Source organism: Grus americana, chromosome 3 (genome assembly GCF_028858705.1).
Source record: "Grus americana isolate bGruAme1 chromosome 3, bGruAme1.mat, whole genome shotgun sequence".
NCBI classification, from domain to species: Eukaryota; Metazoa; Chordata; class Aves; order Gruiformes; family Gruidae; genus Grus; species Grus americana.
Window position 1 is genome coordinate 82,340,249 of NC_072854.1, and position 17,768 is coordinate 82,358,016.

General features: G+C 39.2%; 1 protein-coding gene across 1 annotated transcript in view; it reads left to right on the forward strand.

The window, feature by feature from the left end:
- Positions 1-17,412, forward strand: part of KCNK1 (potassium two pore domain channel subfamily K member 1) — a 33,184-nt gene extending 15,772 nt beyond the window's left edge. The window contains exons 2-3 of the mRNA XM_054819926.1: positions 11,510-11,905; positions 14,774-17,412. Coding sequence (XP_054675901.1) covers positions 11,510-11,905; positions 14,774-15,033 — 656 coding nt within the window. The 3' untranslated portion in view covers positions 15,034-17,412. The remainder of the gene's footprint in view (positions 1-11,509; positions 11,906-14,773) is intronic.
- The last annotated feature ends 356 nt before the right edge of the window (positions 17,413-17,768 follow it).

Sequence of the window (17,768 nt, forward strand, 5' to 3'; positions counted from 1 at the left end):
TGATACAGATTTTTGACCATCTGTTGCCTAGCAGGCAAGTAAACCAATGAAAGAATAATTGGAATTTTCCTGGCTGAATTCTCAGAGGAGCCCTCAGGAAGTCTCACCTTGCTTTTGACCTGTTGGTTGGGTTTTATTCAGCAGACTTTTGTCATTTTCATTTTTTTTTCCTCCACTGAAAAATGAATCTGAGATAACAGGGAAAATAACTGTTGAAAGAAGATACAGGTTTCTTATGCTAAATCTTTGCTAGAGGCAGATCTAAAGATATGATGTTCGTGTTTTGGATAGGTATTTCTAGAGATGGGCTGTTCTTGAGAGGGTGTGGGGGGGAAATCCCAACACCAGATGGATCCTGATTTGATTGCAGTTTAACCCTTATAGGGTCTTAAATCCAGGATAACACTAAGAGGAGCCAATTTCTAGTATAAAGACTTTGGGTTTAAAAAAATGGTGCTGTTAACTTTGAAAAACAACAGTAAACCAAACCCAAACAGCAAACCCAGAAATCCATGCATATCTCTTGACTATCATCTGTGATAGAAGTAAAGCTTGAATGCTTTGCCACAGAGGTTCAGACCTCTGTCTGCTGAATGTACTCACGTATTTCGTCTTTGCTCCTGCCTTCAATGTGGTGTGAAGCACACAGAGGGCATGAAGTCTTTAATGACACGTCCCTTCAACAAACACAACTGAAGTTGTCAGGGCTCTGTGGGAGCACAGGTCCAGCCCACACAAACCTCATGTCAGACTGAAGGTTTAGCATGTCACAACAAAAAGGAGATTCTCAATGGATAGTTTGATAAAAGCTGTGTAGCTTACAGCTAGGGTTTGAAAAATCTGCTCTTGCAGGATAAGTGGGAAAACTTTGCCATCTGAATGCCTGGAGAACCCAAGCTCTTCCTGTAGAGTGTATCCTTTCTAAAGGCATGTTTAGTAGCCCTGGAGTGGAGTACATGCCTCACCTGGAGTCCTGCTACCTTTGTCTCACACATGGTAGGTCCCTTTTTGGTGGCGAGCAATGCCTGGTCTTGTGAAGACTCTGCTGGAAGGGTCGAACAGTTCCCTTGGCTTGATTGTGTCTGCTTTACTCATGCATAATGTATCCAGGCAGGATTAGCAAGATCTGGTGTCGGTGGTGGCATGAAAGAACGCTATCGTTTTCCACTTAACATTATTATCTTTTGAGTTGTATTTCTTTCCGATACTTTTGTTGAGAAGAGATGGTAATGCACCAAACACTTGCTAATAATCATCTCAGATGTGGGAGGGACATACTAATTTCTGTACTTACTCTTTTGTCTGCATTTAGTTCCTGTGCAGTGGACTTCATCTACTGTTGTGCTGCTTTAGTACAGCGTATCCTTCTACTCTGCAGTATCTGTACTAAGCACTTCCTTATAACCCCCTCCATATGGATCTTAATTGTTGGTATGGGAATGACTTCACCATTAGTATCACTGCTATACAGTTGTAAAGTTTATCACTTCATTAGATAGTATCTATGGGTGAATACTGTCTAAAACAGCAGTCGCTGTAAGTGGTCAAAATGTTACTGCTTGCTAGGCGTTCAGGATGCCCATCACACTGTAGTCTTTACAGCTAGTATGTGTGCATTGGCTTGCATGGTGATGTGAGCAAGACATGGGTGAACTTCCCAGATATGGGTGAACTTTCTCATGAAAGGAAGCGTAGAATATCTGGGTCAGCATTAGAAAATATTAGCATTTGTTTAGTTTGGCCCAGAGTTATATCTAGTTTCTCTTCACTTCATGGAGCATCCTTGTATGCTCTCGAGCGACCTGTGGTTCAGGTAGCCTCACAGACTGTTGTTCATCTTATTGAGTCATGATGGCAATTCAGAAACTGCAAGTAAAAGTCTTTCCTACAAAAAATGTGGAGCCCATCAGAGAAGTAGAAACATTTCATGTATGGGGAACTGTGCTTTTAAGGCACTCTGACATAGCCCTGCTGAACACAAGTGCGGTAGCTGATGCTAGAGAAGTGCTGTTAACTTCAATTTCAAACTCTGAAGGCAGCTGAAGTCTGCCATATTTCTTGGCCCCACAGTAGTGTTTTGATTCAGATCAAGAGTGCACTGCTGAAACAAAGCTCCAGATTACTCCCACTTGCCACTTTTGGTTTACACTTGCAGAGCAGTTTTGGAGTGTGCAGACTGGACTTCTTTTCAATTGAACAACCTGAAACAGGCACTTGTGGAGAGCAGGGAAGCATGCCTCAGCTGTTACTGGGCATCCAGTCTTTGCAAACAGAATAGAACAAATCTGAAGTAAACCCTGGCTTCCCTAAATGTAATGATGAATTTAGGTCCGTGCTACCAAGTATTCCATTCTATGGATCCACATTTACAGTGCTGTAATACTGATGTAAACAAGGTGACTTTGCAATTCTTTTTCTTCTTTCTTTGTTTTTTTCATTTATTTTTCTGTTGCTATACTTTACATTGCAATAGTCAAAATAATTGGTTCTGGGCAGGAATTGGCAGATACTTGATCCTTTAAGTAATATGATCAGATGTGGCTTTTTTTCATTACATTCAGATGAGATTTTTAGCATAAGATCTCAGCTCCTATTGCAACCAAACTATTTTCATGTTTTAAAGGATTGGGTTTGCTGACAAGCCCAACAACTCAAAAACATTTTCTTCATTGTGACGTCTTGTAATTTCTCCCACTACCTCTGTGGGACATGAAGAGTATCAAAAATGATCACATTTATAAAATGGAAAATTGCCATCTATAAATATATAATTTCCAGGGGTCCCCCTGCATTGACTCCAGCTCTTCCCTTGTTGATTGAAATGACAGCAGGGTACTTGTACTGCTTTATGTTTTGCCACTCAAATTTGATTGAAAAATGTTTTTAACATGCATTTTTATATTAGTGTTTGTGGATCATGAGAGTACCTAACTCACAGGTGGAGCAAAGCTATTTTTCACCATCTTCAAGAACACTTTTTTTCCCAGTTTGAAAAGACATATCTATATTTTAATCTCTACATGAGAGAAAATACTTATAATTCGTATGAAAGTATGTCAGAATTTGAAGAAAGAAAAGGTTATTTGTGCTTTATTGTAATTTGTCCTGAATATTTAAGGTAACAACAGTTCCTCTTGCTACATAATTGTTACAGAAAAAAAAATGGAATTGGAAAGACATGCCCAGGCCACAGTGTCAATATTCCCACCTCCTCTATCTCACATTCATATATAAAGGTGCACAGCAACCTTAACATGGTACAGGGTACAGAAATTTCACCTCGAACAGACAATTCTCCAGCATCAGCAGCTAGGTTGGAACAAAGGCAACAACCATCTTAACACATTTCCTAGCTGGAAAGAAAAAAATATTCCTTGGAGATCACAGAAATGGGTTAATGGTAAACATGAATAATGTAAGGATTTCTGTGCCATAATTTTGGAATGATAAAATGTTTTTTGGAACTTGGGAGTTCCCAGGACTGCTAAGCTGCAGAAGGGGACAGCATGTATTGCTCTAGAAAATTGTAAGTGGACTTATAATAGCAAAAGAGATACAGGAGTTCTTGTTATAAAGAAATGGTACTGTAATTTTTCTATAATTAAGAAAATAAATAGATACACAATGTATGGTTTTATTCCAGTTCCGATTGGTAAACTCATCTAGAAAGACCTAATGCACTTTGAATTTTCCTTGCATAATTAATGGCGGAAGGAGAGCCAGCAACATGCCCCAGCGGCAAAGAGGGCTAATGGTATCTTGGGCTGCGTTGGGAGAGTTGCCAGCAGGTCAAGTGAGGTGATCCTTCCCCTCTACTCAGTGCTGATGAGGCCACAGCTGGAGTGCTGGGTCCAGGTCTGGGCTCCCCGGTACAAAAAAGATGTGGAGCTACTGGAGAGAGTCCAGTAAAATGCTACGAAGATGCTGAACGGATCTGTCCTATGAGGGGTGGGAGAGCCTGGAGAAGAAAAGGCTCTGGGAGGAAGGAGCTCATCAATGTATATCTAATCCTCATGGTTAATTTAATTGTTTAAATATATTTTTATTACTTTTATTCCGATGAGGTCTGAGCTATATATTGTTATTGAAGGGAGCTGGAATAGCACCATACTGGATCATCTCAGCTGGAAGTTTAAACCACCCTTACTGGTGCTGTGTGAGGATCAACCTAATGAATGTGTTCTTTAGTGGCAAAACTGGTTTAAGAGGTTTCTGCCACACCCTTCATCACCTCCCTGATTACGCCAGTGCAACGCAGCCCTCAGATTTTATTAGTGAAATGAACCAGGTTTCAAACAGATCTCATTTTCCCTCTTTTTTTTTTTTTTTTTTACCCAGATAATTTCATCAATTCAGTTTACAGTCCCTCTTCCTCTTCCCTTCTCTAATGCACACAAAACCAGTTCCATTAGCTCAACACAGGAGGTAGCAAAATGTAACATCCAAATGGGTTTCCTCTGCTTAAAAATGCCTATCATAGTGGAGTTTTTCCTCCTCCTTTCTGCTATATACGGTAGCTTATCTCGGCCTGGCTGGAAATCAAAGTTCTCAGGTTTGTTTAGCAAACTTTTGATTTTTACCCCTTGTTAACATATAATTCTGTTTTAATATCTTGTTTTAATGATATTGCTGTGGCTCAAACATCTGACTAAGAGTTCTGAAGAGTCTTTCCTAGGAGCACAATGCTACTACTGTTTTGTACATTTTTAGCTATGGACCAGTTTTCACATCTGTTTAGTCCTCTACATTCTTTTTTTTCTATCTGTATTACAGGGAAGAGAGGCTTATGTGCAATGGTGTGCTATCAGCCATCCTCAAAGCTGGTCCTTCTCAGTGCACACCCTATAGAAACAGAAAAAGCAAAATACCTTTTCTGAAAGAATTTGATTCTGAGCAGCTGCCTTGGCATGTGTAGATATGCTGCATAATATAGCATATCTTTTTCTAATTTCTTTCATTCTGTATGTTAGGTGCTGTTTTACCTGCAAATTTATGGCACAGCCAGCTGCTATACTTTACATAAACTTCCTAATCAGCTACTTCAATCATAATGTTGTTGATTTGAACTCTGTAGGGTAAGTTTCTCATGACTTTGGTTGCTGCTATGCTCTTCCTTGCAATAGACAAAATACTTGAGACTTACTTGTGATCTGTCTTACCACACAGATCTACCATCACCTGACATTTCCTTTTTATCTTAGAAGATAATAGACCAGTTATGAAGAAGGATGTATTTCACTGTTAAACACAGTGAAAAATGTCAAAAGTTTATAAAAATAACAGTGTAGAAATTATGTAAATATTATCATTGACCATCATCATATTCCAGTGAGTCATGTTACGCTTGATGTGAATGAAAGATTTTTGCATAACTTTAATACATAGCACATGCTTCATTTCATCTGTCGGGGCATTTTGAGATTATGAGCAGACTTAAAGGGCTGACTTCTCTTCAGGGACACTGACTCAAACCAGCAAAGGGATGAGCACGCTTGTCGTGTTGTGCCGCCACATTGCGTTGGGTGTTATGACTCGGCTGTCTCAATGGGTGTGTTGGGAAGGACACTGGATGTGCTGAAGATAACCTCCCTTGAGAAGCTTGGTGGTGGCACATAGGGTTGATAGTGTTGCATCAGGTCACCTGGGGCTAGGGGAACCTGAGGGAGCAGTGGCTTGACAAAACCTGTGGCAGGAAAGAGGGAGAAGAGCACCTGGCAGAAGAAAACAGACAACACAAAACCATTGAGTGTTTAATTCATGAAGGGAGAAGAGTGAGCTTTAATGCTGTGGACAGTGGTCCCCATTCATGGGACCAGCCCATGAGAGCAATCATGGACAGCCAATACCCCGGGAATGTAACAGAGGGGCAAGAGAAAGAGCCAGTGCTGCAGCCTGCATATGCACCTTCCAGGCTTCATCACCATAGCCTGGAAGAGGCTGTCTGGGGGAAACTTTTCAAGAGCTGTGGCACCTCTCTTTGCTTGTTGCTTGTCTCACCTGATGTCAGATCCATTTACAACATTCCAACATCTGCCCTTCGGGCGGCCTCTGAGGTCTTCTGTGTGGAAGTCCAGGCTGGGTTATCACAACACAGAATTGCAGCACCTCTGCACTCTGGCACTAAATGCTCCTATCGGGGTCCTGAAAGACCTGTAAGAAGGCCACTCTTTCTTATTGGAGAGAGGACCAATGAATGAGCTACAGGAGGAACTGAACTATAGAAAGACAAAGCAGTGATGATACAGAACTACTCAGATTGGTCAAAGCAGTATCTGAGAAGGATGAAAGGAGATAACACCCGGTGCCAACGTGTGCCAAGCTAACATAGGATGGAAGAGTAGTGTGAAATGCTTGTACACCATGCTGAGTTTGACACAGGCTGTTATGAGTTGGACATTGTTGCAGGCTACCTAGAGACTCCGGAAAACAGTGTGATGGTTTATAAAAATGGAGGGAGAGAATATATCTTACCTGGAACACAATGATCAATTCTGCATGTTTCTTTACAAAGTGGTCTAACAGGAACAATTTGGTGCAGGTAAGACAGAAGAGAAAATAACTAAAAGAGGAACTTGCACAAGGAGGGATACAAACCACTGAAAAGTATAGAATAGTCATGACCAAGCCTTTTTAGAAAGATATACAAGCAAAAGACTAACTTGAAAGACAGCAAATGGAAGAGTAAATATTTTATTGAACACATAATTGACCTGCATAACTGACAGCACCAAGATCAATGTAAAAAGATTTAAGCATTTAAAATTATTTTTTAAAATAAGCACTTTTGTAGACTATGATGACATTCAAAATTACTTCAGAACAGATAAAGACATCTTGTATATTTATGTAAACTTACAACAGTAGAAGTCTTCCAAGTCATAAGAGAGTAAATGACTTTTAAGGAAAAAATTCCCATACATGAACAGAACTGAAACCCAACTGTCTACATCTTGGGGGGTTTTTGCTCTTTGTATGATCAATCAAATATGGTCTGTCTGAAGACACTGAGCCAGATGGAATGTTGATCTTATTTAATTTGGCAAAAACTGCTGGTCTTGCACACCTTTTTGGTTTTTTTTCCTGTGAGCTGTTTTGAAGGAATGGTACCTCTAAGCTAGGAATAGACAATAGAAGGGATTATATGTGTGTAATATCCTTTTATCTCTGGTGTCACTTTGCTTCTGAGTTTAGGCAGGTTATCTGGGGGTTTGGTTTTTCAAAGGTCAGTGCTTTTAAACAGGTGATTGTTATCTGATATTTGCATTATACATATGAAAATACAGCATTCAGTAAATCTTGTCTGTCTTCATAATCAGTAATACGGTTATCAGATATGCTACACGGGCAATTTAATTCTAGTCACCCAAAGCAAGTCTCCTTAATAGAACAAAGAAATGTCTTCGTAAGTAGTCCCCTTTTTCTGAGCATCCTTTTCTCGTAACAAAAAGAATATCCTAGGTTTGTGATTGTAATGCTTCTGAACATGGTAGTTTCCACTGAAAAAGGGAATTTGGCATACATTTTATTATCTATTATTTATGTAGAACTAGCATGTGCTTTACAGAAGGATTATAGAAGGGAATTTCCCTGAAGAGGTTATAGTACAAAGATGCTACAAACAGGTGCAGGAGCAGAGATGGGAGGCAATAGAGTACAAATGTCTGAAAGCAGACATGGAGTATCTCCTGCCTAGGATCTGTAATTTCCTCTTTTTTAATGTATGGCTGTGTTGGGTTTTTTTTAATGACTTTTGTACAGTGATGACTAAGATTATAGGCTTTGTTAGGAAAAGTCACAGAAAAGCAATTTCATACTGGGAAAAAATATGGATCTTTTTCCTCCCCACTTGCCATAGCCTCATAAATCGTGACTGGTTTAGCTCAAGCTTTTCAATATAATCACTCCCAAGCAGTGATTCTGTATCCTGAGTAGCAAGCAAACATTGATCACTCATCCATTGCTTTTGGAAGATGTCATCCTTTTACTGCTGCTGGTTGAGTGGAGCATCTAAGCTTTCCTCAGTCTGAAACTGTCATGGCTCTTTAGTACCTGTTAGTAACTGCTCTTCCTGTAACTGTTAGCAGCTGCGGAGCAGATACACAATCCCCTCAGCTGTCCCTTAAGTGATGTGACAACCTCACCAGAATGGCAGAGCAGACCTTAAAAGGTAGCATCAGCTTCAGGCACCTCAACTAATTCTGTGAATTGGGAAAATTGCTGTAATAGTTAACCAGGAAGGCTAGTCTGAGCACCTAGTTTAATGTAACCTTGTTGTGAACTTTCCTGTAGTAAAGTCTTTCTCATTCTACATTTTCCTCTGAGTCTGGGTGCATACTGTGTAGCACCTGGAAGGATAATATCAGTCCTTCAGAAGGAATTACGAGGGAAGTATTGGAGAGGTAACAGAACCCCTCCTCACCAAGAAATGAGCTGATTGCTGCCTGGATCAGTGCAGAGGCTGGGATCAAATCCCCATCAACCTGCTCAGTGCGTAATGAACTGACAAATGTGTCAGAGATTTATTTTTTTTGTACGCATGATGCAGATGTTTAGGTTCAAATTAATGAAAGCTCAGATTAATTGTACAGTGCAAACATGTTAAACTTAGGAACCTGGAGCTTGCAAAGGACTTTCTAGGCCTGCAAGATCAGTTTCAGCTTGTCCTGTGTAGCCTCATGATATTGCACCATCCATAAAGTTACCAAGCTTCATCAGGCTCCATTTTAAACATAGTTGAGTTCTTTCCTCAGTACTGAAAGTGGATGGCTGCTCCAGAACTCTTCTCTGAAGCTTGAAAACCTTTTTCTAATTTCTAGACTAAATTTATTCATGCTACATCAGAGCTATTTGTTTGTGTGGCAATATTAGTCTTCATCTAAAGCATTTCTTTTCCCTTGATAGTACTTGTATGCTGATGCATTAACAGGGAGATACTATATCACTTTTCAGCCTCCATTCAGCTGTGCCAAGGAAGCCAACCACTTTTTATCTTCCTCTTATAAAATAGTCTCTATTCCCCTAATGGGTTCAGTAACATTTCTCTGCTCTTCTTCCAGTGTGAATTCATTCTTTAAGTGTGGGTATACAGAGTGAGGTCGATTAGTCTGGATGAGGTCTGATCTGTGTCTTACTCAAATAACACACCTCTAGTTCTGCTTTACTGAAGACACCTTGATGTGATGCAGCATTGCAGTTTGCTTTTTTATGTTTGTGTCACATGGGTCAGTTTTAGGTACATTATGATCTACTCAAAGCACACATCTATCTTATCTTCCAAACTTGGCGTTAATTGCCTGTCACAAAACGCTTTCAGGAAAACGAAGCAACTGAGGCTGGTCCTAATGTGGATGTGTGATAGGGAAAGAGACAAAACAGAGTAGGAGAAAATGGTTAGTTCTTGAAGTAGGGGAATGTCACAAGGGTTGTTCCTTGGAGGCCTGTGTTCGGGCATGTGCTGTTCAACACATTCATAAATGACCTGGAAGAGGGAGGTAACAAAGTTTACTAAAGACGCAAAATTATTTAAGGCAGTAAGGATGATGGAAGAGCCGCAGGGCAACTGGGCAATAAAATGGTACTTAAAAATGAGCGCGGGTAAGATGTTAAGTCATGCACACAGCAGAACCAGTCATAGTTTCACATATGAAGTGATGGGATCTGCACTGGTGGATCCCTGGATATCTCTGAGGGGCAAGATCCTGGGGTTCTGATAGACAGGGCCAAGAAAGTGTCAGCTCAGTGGAAGTCAGAAATGCCAGTCAAATGTCCAGTGTTATTAGGGATGGAGTAGAATGCAAGGTGAGAAACCTTCTCTGCAGCCTCATAAATCTGATTCAGCTGCGTCTGGCATGCTCTGTGCAATTCCAGTTCTGTTATCTCAAAGCAGATAAAGCAAACGGAAGGTGAGCAAGAAAACAAGCCATTAATTAATACGATTTTCTGGGGTTCAAAAGACTCAGCTTTGGTAAATTATTCATAATGTCATTAAAATTCAAATACAACTGAAGTTTCCTGTTGGGTTAGTCAACACAGAGAAAGTACACCGCATGCGTTTCTTCTCTAAGACTTTGTATGTTGTAATGATAAGATGTTTTGCCCGTCTTTCATTGTCTGGAAGTATCTCTATGGATCTTAAATAAAAAGATCATTTCTTTTTCTTACTTAGCTGGAAAACTTAAAGGAGCAATGCTTCTACTATTAAATTCATTAACGTAGAGGGGATCTCTCCCGTGTTCATATAAAACCCAAAGGGGCTTGCTGAGCAGCCTGTTTCACAGAGGAGCGGGCAGGGGGTTCCCAGGAGCCCTTGGAAAATGTCTGCCTGGTCCAGTGCTGCACTGGGCAGACTGGGCGAGTGCAGAGTGAGCCCACTTCAGAAATCAGAAGCAGCACAACCCTGTATGCACTGGACTCTGCCTGGGCTCCTCAAGATAGCTACTTGCAGTAGCTCTGGAAAATGCCTCGTTGTACAGCACTAACGTAACCCAAATGAACTGGCAGATTTGGGGCTGCAGAATTACTAGGGCCTGTCAGTGCTTGCTTGGTTTGATGTCAGTGTAAAGACTACCCGAACTAGAGTTCAAGAGATTTCCTCATCCTTGCTGCAGTGAAAACAAAATACTCATTTTTTTGGTTGGCAAACAGAAGAAAGCATTCCTGATTTATGCTGGATTTACTGTTCTTTTCTGTGCCTATGATTTACATTTAGAACCAGGGTGCCTGGCAGAGTGTGCTTTGGCAGCGTAGCTGCTTGCACTGCGTACAAGTGTAATTGCACACATTTGTGGAATTGAGATTGCTGGCCATGATCAGCCAGTACACCAGTGGACACATTCCTGCACTCTGAACAGGTCGCTATTGGTACATTTTGTGTGTAAATGACTAAGAAAAAGTCCAGCCACAGTGGTTAGATCCCAGGAGTTTTGCTGTGAAAATGTTTGTTCTGCTTTTAGATATCTTTGATGGATTATCATCTAAACACCTTGCAGAAGCATGGAATTATATTGTGTGGAATGCTGATTATAATACCTCTATGTAATTTAAATTATTTTCACAAAAGGTCTTAGAGTGTTTTACTACAAAGTGGATGTAGGAACATTTTTCTGAAGTATGGATCTTTCCACTTGACAAGGTGGGTAAAAAGTTACATCACTCTCTAAAATTAAACAGAAAGGTCAGCAGGAAAACCTAGAATAAAACACAGATTTCCTGGCATAGCTTCCCAATCCTGACTAGGCATTACTTCACCAAAAAAGCATTTATACAATTATGTTCACAATTTTGAAATAAAAACCCATATTTTTCTATTTTTACTTGCTTATTGCTAGTACTTAGGCTTTGTTTGCCTGCTTAAAACAGACCTTTGAACAGCATTTGTCAAGAGTAGCAGAATTCAGAATTAGCAATAACAAAATGGTTGTTCTTTTTTCTCACACAGTATAGCAAATATCCAATTGGTACGTGAGCTCCTAGCTTTAGCTCAACCTCTGTCTCTTCTGCTTTGTTCCAGGTTATGGACACACAGTGCCTTTATCTGATGGGGGAAAGGCCTTCTGCATCATCTACTCAGTCATTGGGATCCCATTTACACTGCTTTTCCTGACAGCAGTGGTACAGCGCATCATAGTATATGTCACCAGGCGGCCTGTACTGTATTTCCACATTCGCTGGGGTTTCTCCAAGCAGGTTGTTGCAATCATCCACGCTATAGTCCTTGGGTTCATCACTGTCTCGTGCTTCTTCTTAATCCCAGCAGCAATATTTTCTGTTCTGGAGGATGACTGGAATTTTTTGGAATCTTTTTACTTTTGTTTCATTTCCCTGAGCACCATTGGCCTCGGAGACTATGTGCCAGGAGAAGGCTACAATCAAAAATTCCGAGAGCTATATAAAATCGGAATTACTTGTAAGTGTCAAACTAACCGGCTAAATAAAAGACATTTTATAAAAAATAAAATAAAAAATCAGGCTTTCCCTCTCCATTCTGTGGATGGTCATTGTTTTGTGAGCTGTCAGCTAGCAAACTGGGCATTGTAGGTGGCTGTGCTAAGAGGAAACCTTTAAATAAGGTCAGCTTGCTTAGTTAAGAAAGAAAAAGCCAAAACCAGAATTCTGTTGTGCTAAACCATAGCTACTTACTCTCTTATTAATAGTAGAAAAAAATGCTCACATTACTGTTACGAAAATGGTTACAAGCATCTTGGGCTAAGATTTGAGTGCATCACAGAGCCAGGAAGATGATCCTTGTAACCTAAGGTCATGTTGTAAGGTGAGATGACAGGTGGACAGAGACAAATTGAGGAGCAATGGGAAATGAGGCAGAATAGCAAAGTTTCTGACTCCAGTTATAACAGGAGGTAGCTGAAGCTGGCGCTGGCACATACTAGCTGTCAGAGACAAGTAGACCAAGATGATAACAAAGCAAGACCATGAATGTTAAATTTAAATTGTTTAATTATGTTTGACATGGAAGAGAGGCACAGTGATCAGTGATTTGATCAAAGTAGAGCTAAGAAAATTATCTTTATGTTGGCATTCTGAATGAATGTATGCTGAGGGCAGTATTCTCCAGTGATAGTGTTTTGAAGCATCCCAGTTTTTGATATGACTTCAGTTTGTGCAGTTCTGGGTCATGAGACGCACCAGTTAAGAGATCTGAATGGCCAAAACAAACCTTTATTGTCAGGTCCATTTCTTAGGCTGGTATGCATTTGTCTGTGCTCCTGTGCATGATCCAGCAATCTTAATGTAGGCAAAGTGTCCATTAACTTGGTTTTGTGTTTTACCTAAAGAAAGATTGGGCCTTGAATTTTCATTCCTTGAAGCAGGGCCTTGAACTAGCCAACAGAGCACTTTATTTTATTCTCCTGCCAAGCCTGTTGTCATTGCAGGAGATTTGCCCCTCTACCCATTATGTTTATCCTACTAGCAGTAGCTTTTAATTATTACCCTGTTGATCTGTAGAGTTGATTTGAGGATGCTAAATGATGAAGTGAATGGTGGAAGTCACGCTTAGTAAAGGCCTTGTAAAAATCCTAGCTATTCTGAAAACTCAAAATCAGAAGAAAATTTTCAAATTTTAGAACACTTATGAAATAAATTGCAGGCGATACTAAAAGGAAAAAGTAGCTTTTAGGCAAAATTATGACCTTAGAATATTTAATTTCAACAGGTTTTAAGGTCATAACTTTTAAATTATTCTTTTCCTTTCATGTGAACAATTCAAGGAACCAAACAGGATGTATAAAATGTTTTCTCTTACTGAACTTAAATTTTCTTCAACAGAAGTTTTTGAGTTTTACATCGGAAAATGCTTAATGAGCGCTACATGCTTTTCAAGAATTTTTAGGAGAACACAAGTCCTGTTCTAAATCAAGTGGTGATCAGCTGGACTGAGTTTCAGAGATAATTACAGAATTCTCAGTGCAGATTTATAGATGTCTTTTAATTGGCATAGCTTTGTCACTTCTTCCTTGCATTAATGCATAGCTCCCATTTGATGTCATGAGACAAAGCTTAGAAACAATTTATAAATTTTAGCAGTAGTGCTAATTTAGATCAGTACCTGGTATTGCAATATTGATTTAGTGGTGCTCCTGGAAGGAAAAGAAGAGTGTTGTTGCTGGTGAATAATGTGTAACTACAGGTGAAATATTTATGCCTTTAGGTAACAGAACAGCGACCATATGTAGATTATAATAATTAATCTGTGTTGATATTTCAGCACATTTAATGTTCAGCCTTTGGATGAGCATGTTGTACTAATAATTATACACTTAGCTTCTGCTTGATATACTCATTGAAATGATAAAATATTCAAGTAGTCATGCTTCTCATTAAATTGTAATGATCAGTAGCAGGGATCTAATGAAACACTCACATTAAGAAATGCTCATTTTAACACCTTCCCTCAAATTCTAGATGTATATGTTTGGAGAGGGGAAAAAAAAAAAAAGCACAGTGGGCTCTTAACCATACAAAGCTCCATTTCCAAAAGTCTCAGTCTATGAGAACTGACTATTACCTTTAAAAATAAGAGTCAGTACACCACCAAAGTCATCAGTAATATCATTTAAGTAACACTTCCAAGTTTGGATTGTTTATGTATGTTAGTTAAGCATTGCAAATAATCTTCAAGGTGTCATCAGATACAGCAACTTTGTCAGGTTTTTAAAATATCAGCAGTAATCTTCCAGTAATTTTTCTTTTGGATTTTGTTGATTTTGTACACATTTCTAGTTGCTTTGTTTTTCCACTCATTTCAGAGTGTTGCGTATCTTCTTATAATATTCAAGGAAAATAAATCAAGTTTTCATGAAATATAAGTGATTTGTCCTGCTAAACTGGTACAAACAACAAGTAACCATAATGAGCTGCCATATTTTTACTTTTATATGTAACATGTAGGAATATTAAGGGAACTAAAATCTTTTGAAGAGCACTTAACCATAAAGGTCGTAAGTAAGTGGGGGAGCATGCGTTATATTTTAGTATTCTGTTTCATTTAATGCCTTTACATATTTTTCTCCTGTACATTTGTAACAGAATTAAAGCCACTAGCATTACTTTTTTTGATTATGTGAGGTCTTGTAAATGAAAAAGGAAAAAAAGAATTTGACAATCCAAAGTGGGTTACAGAGCTCTGAAACTGGGTCATAAAGAAAATTAACATACTAGTCAGAGATGACAAGGGTGGGAAGACTTATAGGGTTAAAACTGTTCTAGCCTCAATTTGCTAATAATTAAAACACTTTTTTTTTTTTTTTTTACTCAGGTTATCTGTTACTGGGCCTTATCGCAATGTTGGTGGTTCTCGAGACTTTCTGTGAACTCCATGAGCTCAAAAAGTTTAGGAAGTTGTTTTATGTGAAGAAGGACAAGGAAGAGGACCAAGTGCATATAATGGAACATGACCAGCTCTCCTTCTCTTCCATCTCAGACCAAGCAGCCTCCATGAAGGACGATCAGAAGGCAAACGAGCCCTTTGTGACTTCCCAGTCCCCAACTTCCAATGACAGCTCTCCAAACAATTAATACAGGGGTATCCATACCATTGTTTTGGTGCATTTATGCTACTTACCATAAGAAATAGAACGCCTCATTATTATTTTTTGTTTGAAAATATAAAAGCTGGAAGACTGTACTACTTTAACGAGGATTCATCACTTCTGACGTAAAAAAGACTTCTGGGAAAAATGTGGGAGCCACCCTGGGAATAGGGAAAAACATGTAGGATGTGGCTGGAAACATTAGGCCATTTTGCTTGAGGCATAAGGAGTTAGGTGTGCCACTTTCAGAGGTGCCGGAGAGAAAGGTTTGCACAAGCAACTTCATCCAATGTCTTTAGGAGAGTAGGCCTTCACTGCATCCAACTCATTTAGTTGCACACTCCATCTTGCAACTGGGTGACACAGTAAATTTTGGGATGTGCACTTCTGATTGTCAGAAGTGTAGTCACAGATTTAATCCAAACACACCAAATATCTTAATCTGGAAAACATTTCCAGAGCAATATCTATAGATCTGCTGGAGGGGGGAGTATCTAGATCATCCCTCTGTTACCCAGTAACTTGCAGGTGCAAATAATAATTCTAGCAATGAAAAAACAAGGCTCTGGTCCTTCCTTTGCCCATGCAATTTACATTCAAATTTCCTACTTCCTTAAAAGGTCCCCTAATCACAAGAAAAATATTGTCCTGAAGAGAGTGTGCCTTGAGTCTTCCATGCTGTCTGTCTTTGTATGAAATACTTTTGTAAACTCTTGAGAGACAGCAAGACCAATTCAAAGTGCTGGGTGAGATGGGGTTGTAGGGAAGGGAGACAGCTGCATTTCAGTTCTGTCTTCTGATATGGGGACGAGTGGGTTTTTAGCTATGTGGAATAGAATGAGTCAGCATATGCCACGATTGGCATAGTCATGTGCTTACAGCGTTCTCCTAGTAGATGGTTGAAATCTGTTCAGCAGCAGCAGGACTCGACACTGTTCCTTCCACAGTTCAGCCCAGTGCGTGCTCTCCGCTGACCTGATAGGTGAGCGGAGGAACAGAAATAGTGTCACCTTTGAATGGAGCCCCTTTTTCTGCTTTTGCTTTTCTAACTAGTACGCAGAGCACTTTGAAGGAGAAGGGAATGTTTCAGGGCAAAACAATTTTTCAGTTTTTCATATGGCAAGAAAAAAGGAAAAATGTCACATTTGGTTCGGATGGAACCGAAATTTTTTCCCCTTGGGAAAAGTCACTAAAAAGTCAAGATCTCGCTCAACTTCTGAAGCCGAAACCTCTTTGGCTGTAACAGGAGAGGCGTTTTAGTCCAGCTACCAGTCACTGTGCTGAACGCAGGGACCTCGGAGTGAATTCCAGTGAGCAGGAGATGAGACTTAAGTGGTTGTAGTACCCTCTCTTCTGGCCTTAAGAATCTGCGATACGGGAATCTTGATAATGCTTTGCAATGAACAAAAGATCTGGAGCACAAATAGCCATATTAGGACAGCCTCCCACATAGGATTAGTGTAGAGGAGAGCCTTTTCCCTGCAGTGCAAGCATGCCAGATTGCCTGTAATTTGGCTTTTAGTGTTTAGAGCTGAGTAACATTTTACTGTAAAAGAAAAAAAAAAATGCAGTGTGTCTAGATATAGCGCACGTGGGAAAAATACTTGAAAGTAAATAACCCAAAATATACTGTGTTTGAGCTTAATTATAGCTAGCATCAAACAGATTTTTGTATCTTTACTGGAAAAACTTACTTTATGGTTAAATCATCTGAAAGTCTTCAATTAAAATTTATATTTATAGAAAACCAGAGCTAAAGGTTTTGGTTGTTTTGGGTTTTATAGATTAGGTGAGAGCATACTGTGTTTGCATGTTCCCAGGAAAGTGGCTATTTTTATACTGCTTAAGTTAACACAGTTCTATTTATAATGAATGTTAACCAATGTATATGTACATATATACATAAATATATTTATATACTGTACATATATCAAATCACCAGAGTTTAACAGACTTAGAAATGGCATTTTAGATATTTTTTTCCCTAGGCTTCTCTTTATAGAGTGAATAATTGAAATCTATGGCATTAAAATGATACAGACATAAAATTAAGAGTACTGTACTACAAGAAACATTTATACTGGGTTTTTTTCAGTGGAATTTTATTGATTTGTTTTCGGTACCTTAAAATTCAAGATTTCTTTTAATTTCAGTGTAACATTAAGCTCTAAAGGATATGCACAGATGCTAAATGATACATAAAGTTAATTTTGCAGCGTGTACACAATTGCAAAATGTAGACACGTGAAATGAAAGCACAGAATTCAAAGCAGAAGCGATAAACTAAGCAGTATACTGTGATGTAGGTGAGTATTTCTTATTTTAAACTTAAATAAAAAGTCTGGCTTTTGCCTGCCTGCACTATGAAGTGGGGAGTATTTTCTTTAGTAGTGTGTGTGCGTGCACATACTGTGCAAAAATCTTGTCTGCGTTTGTCAAGATTGTGCATCCCTTAGTCTTCCTCAACTCAAGGAGGGACCATTAATGCCAGAGTGTGTTACCTAACCTTGATATTAATTGTAGCTTAGTATTGTGTTGATTATTCCTATAGAAAAAAAGCATTCTGAAGTGTGTTTGTTTTTCTTTCAGATGCTGACTGATTATAGCAAATAAAAAATAGTGATACAACATTTATCTTGTCTTTATAACCTCACTATTCCAATATAACCCAACTACTCCAATATTTGAGGAAATCTGAAAAACTGTCGTTGCAGGTTACCA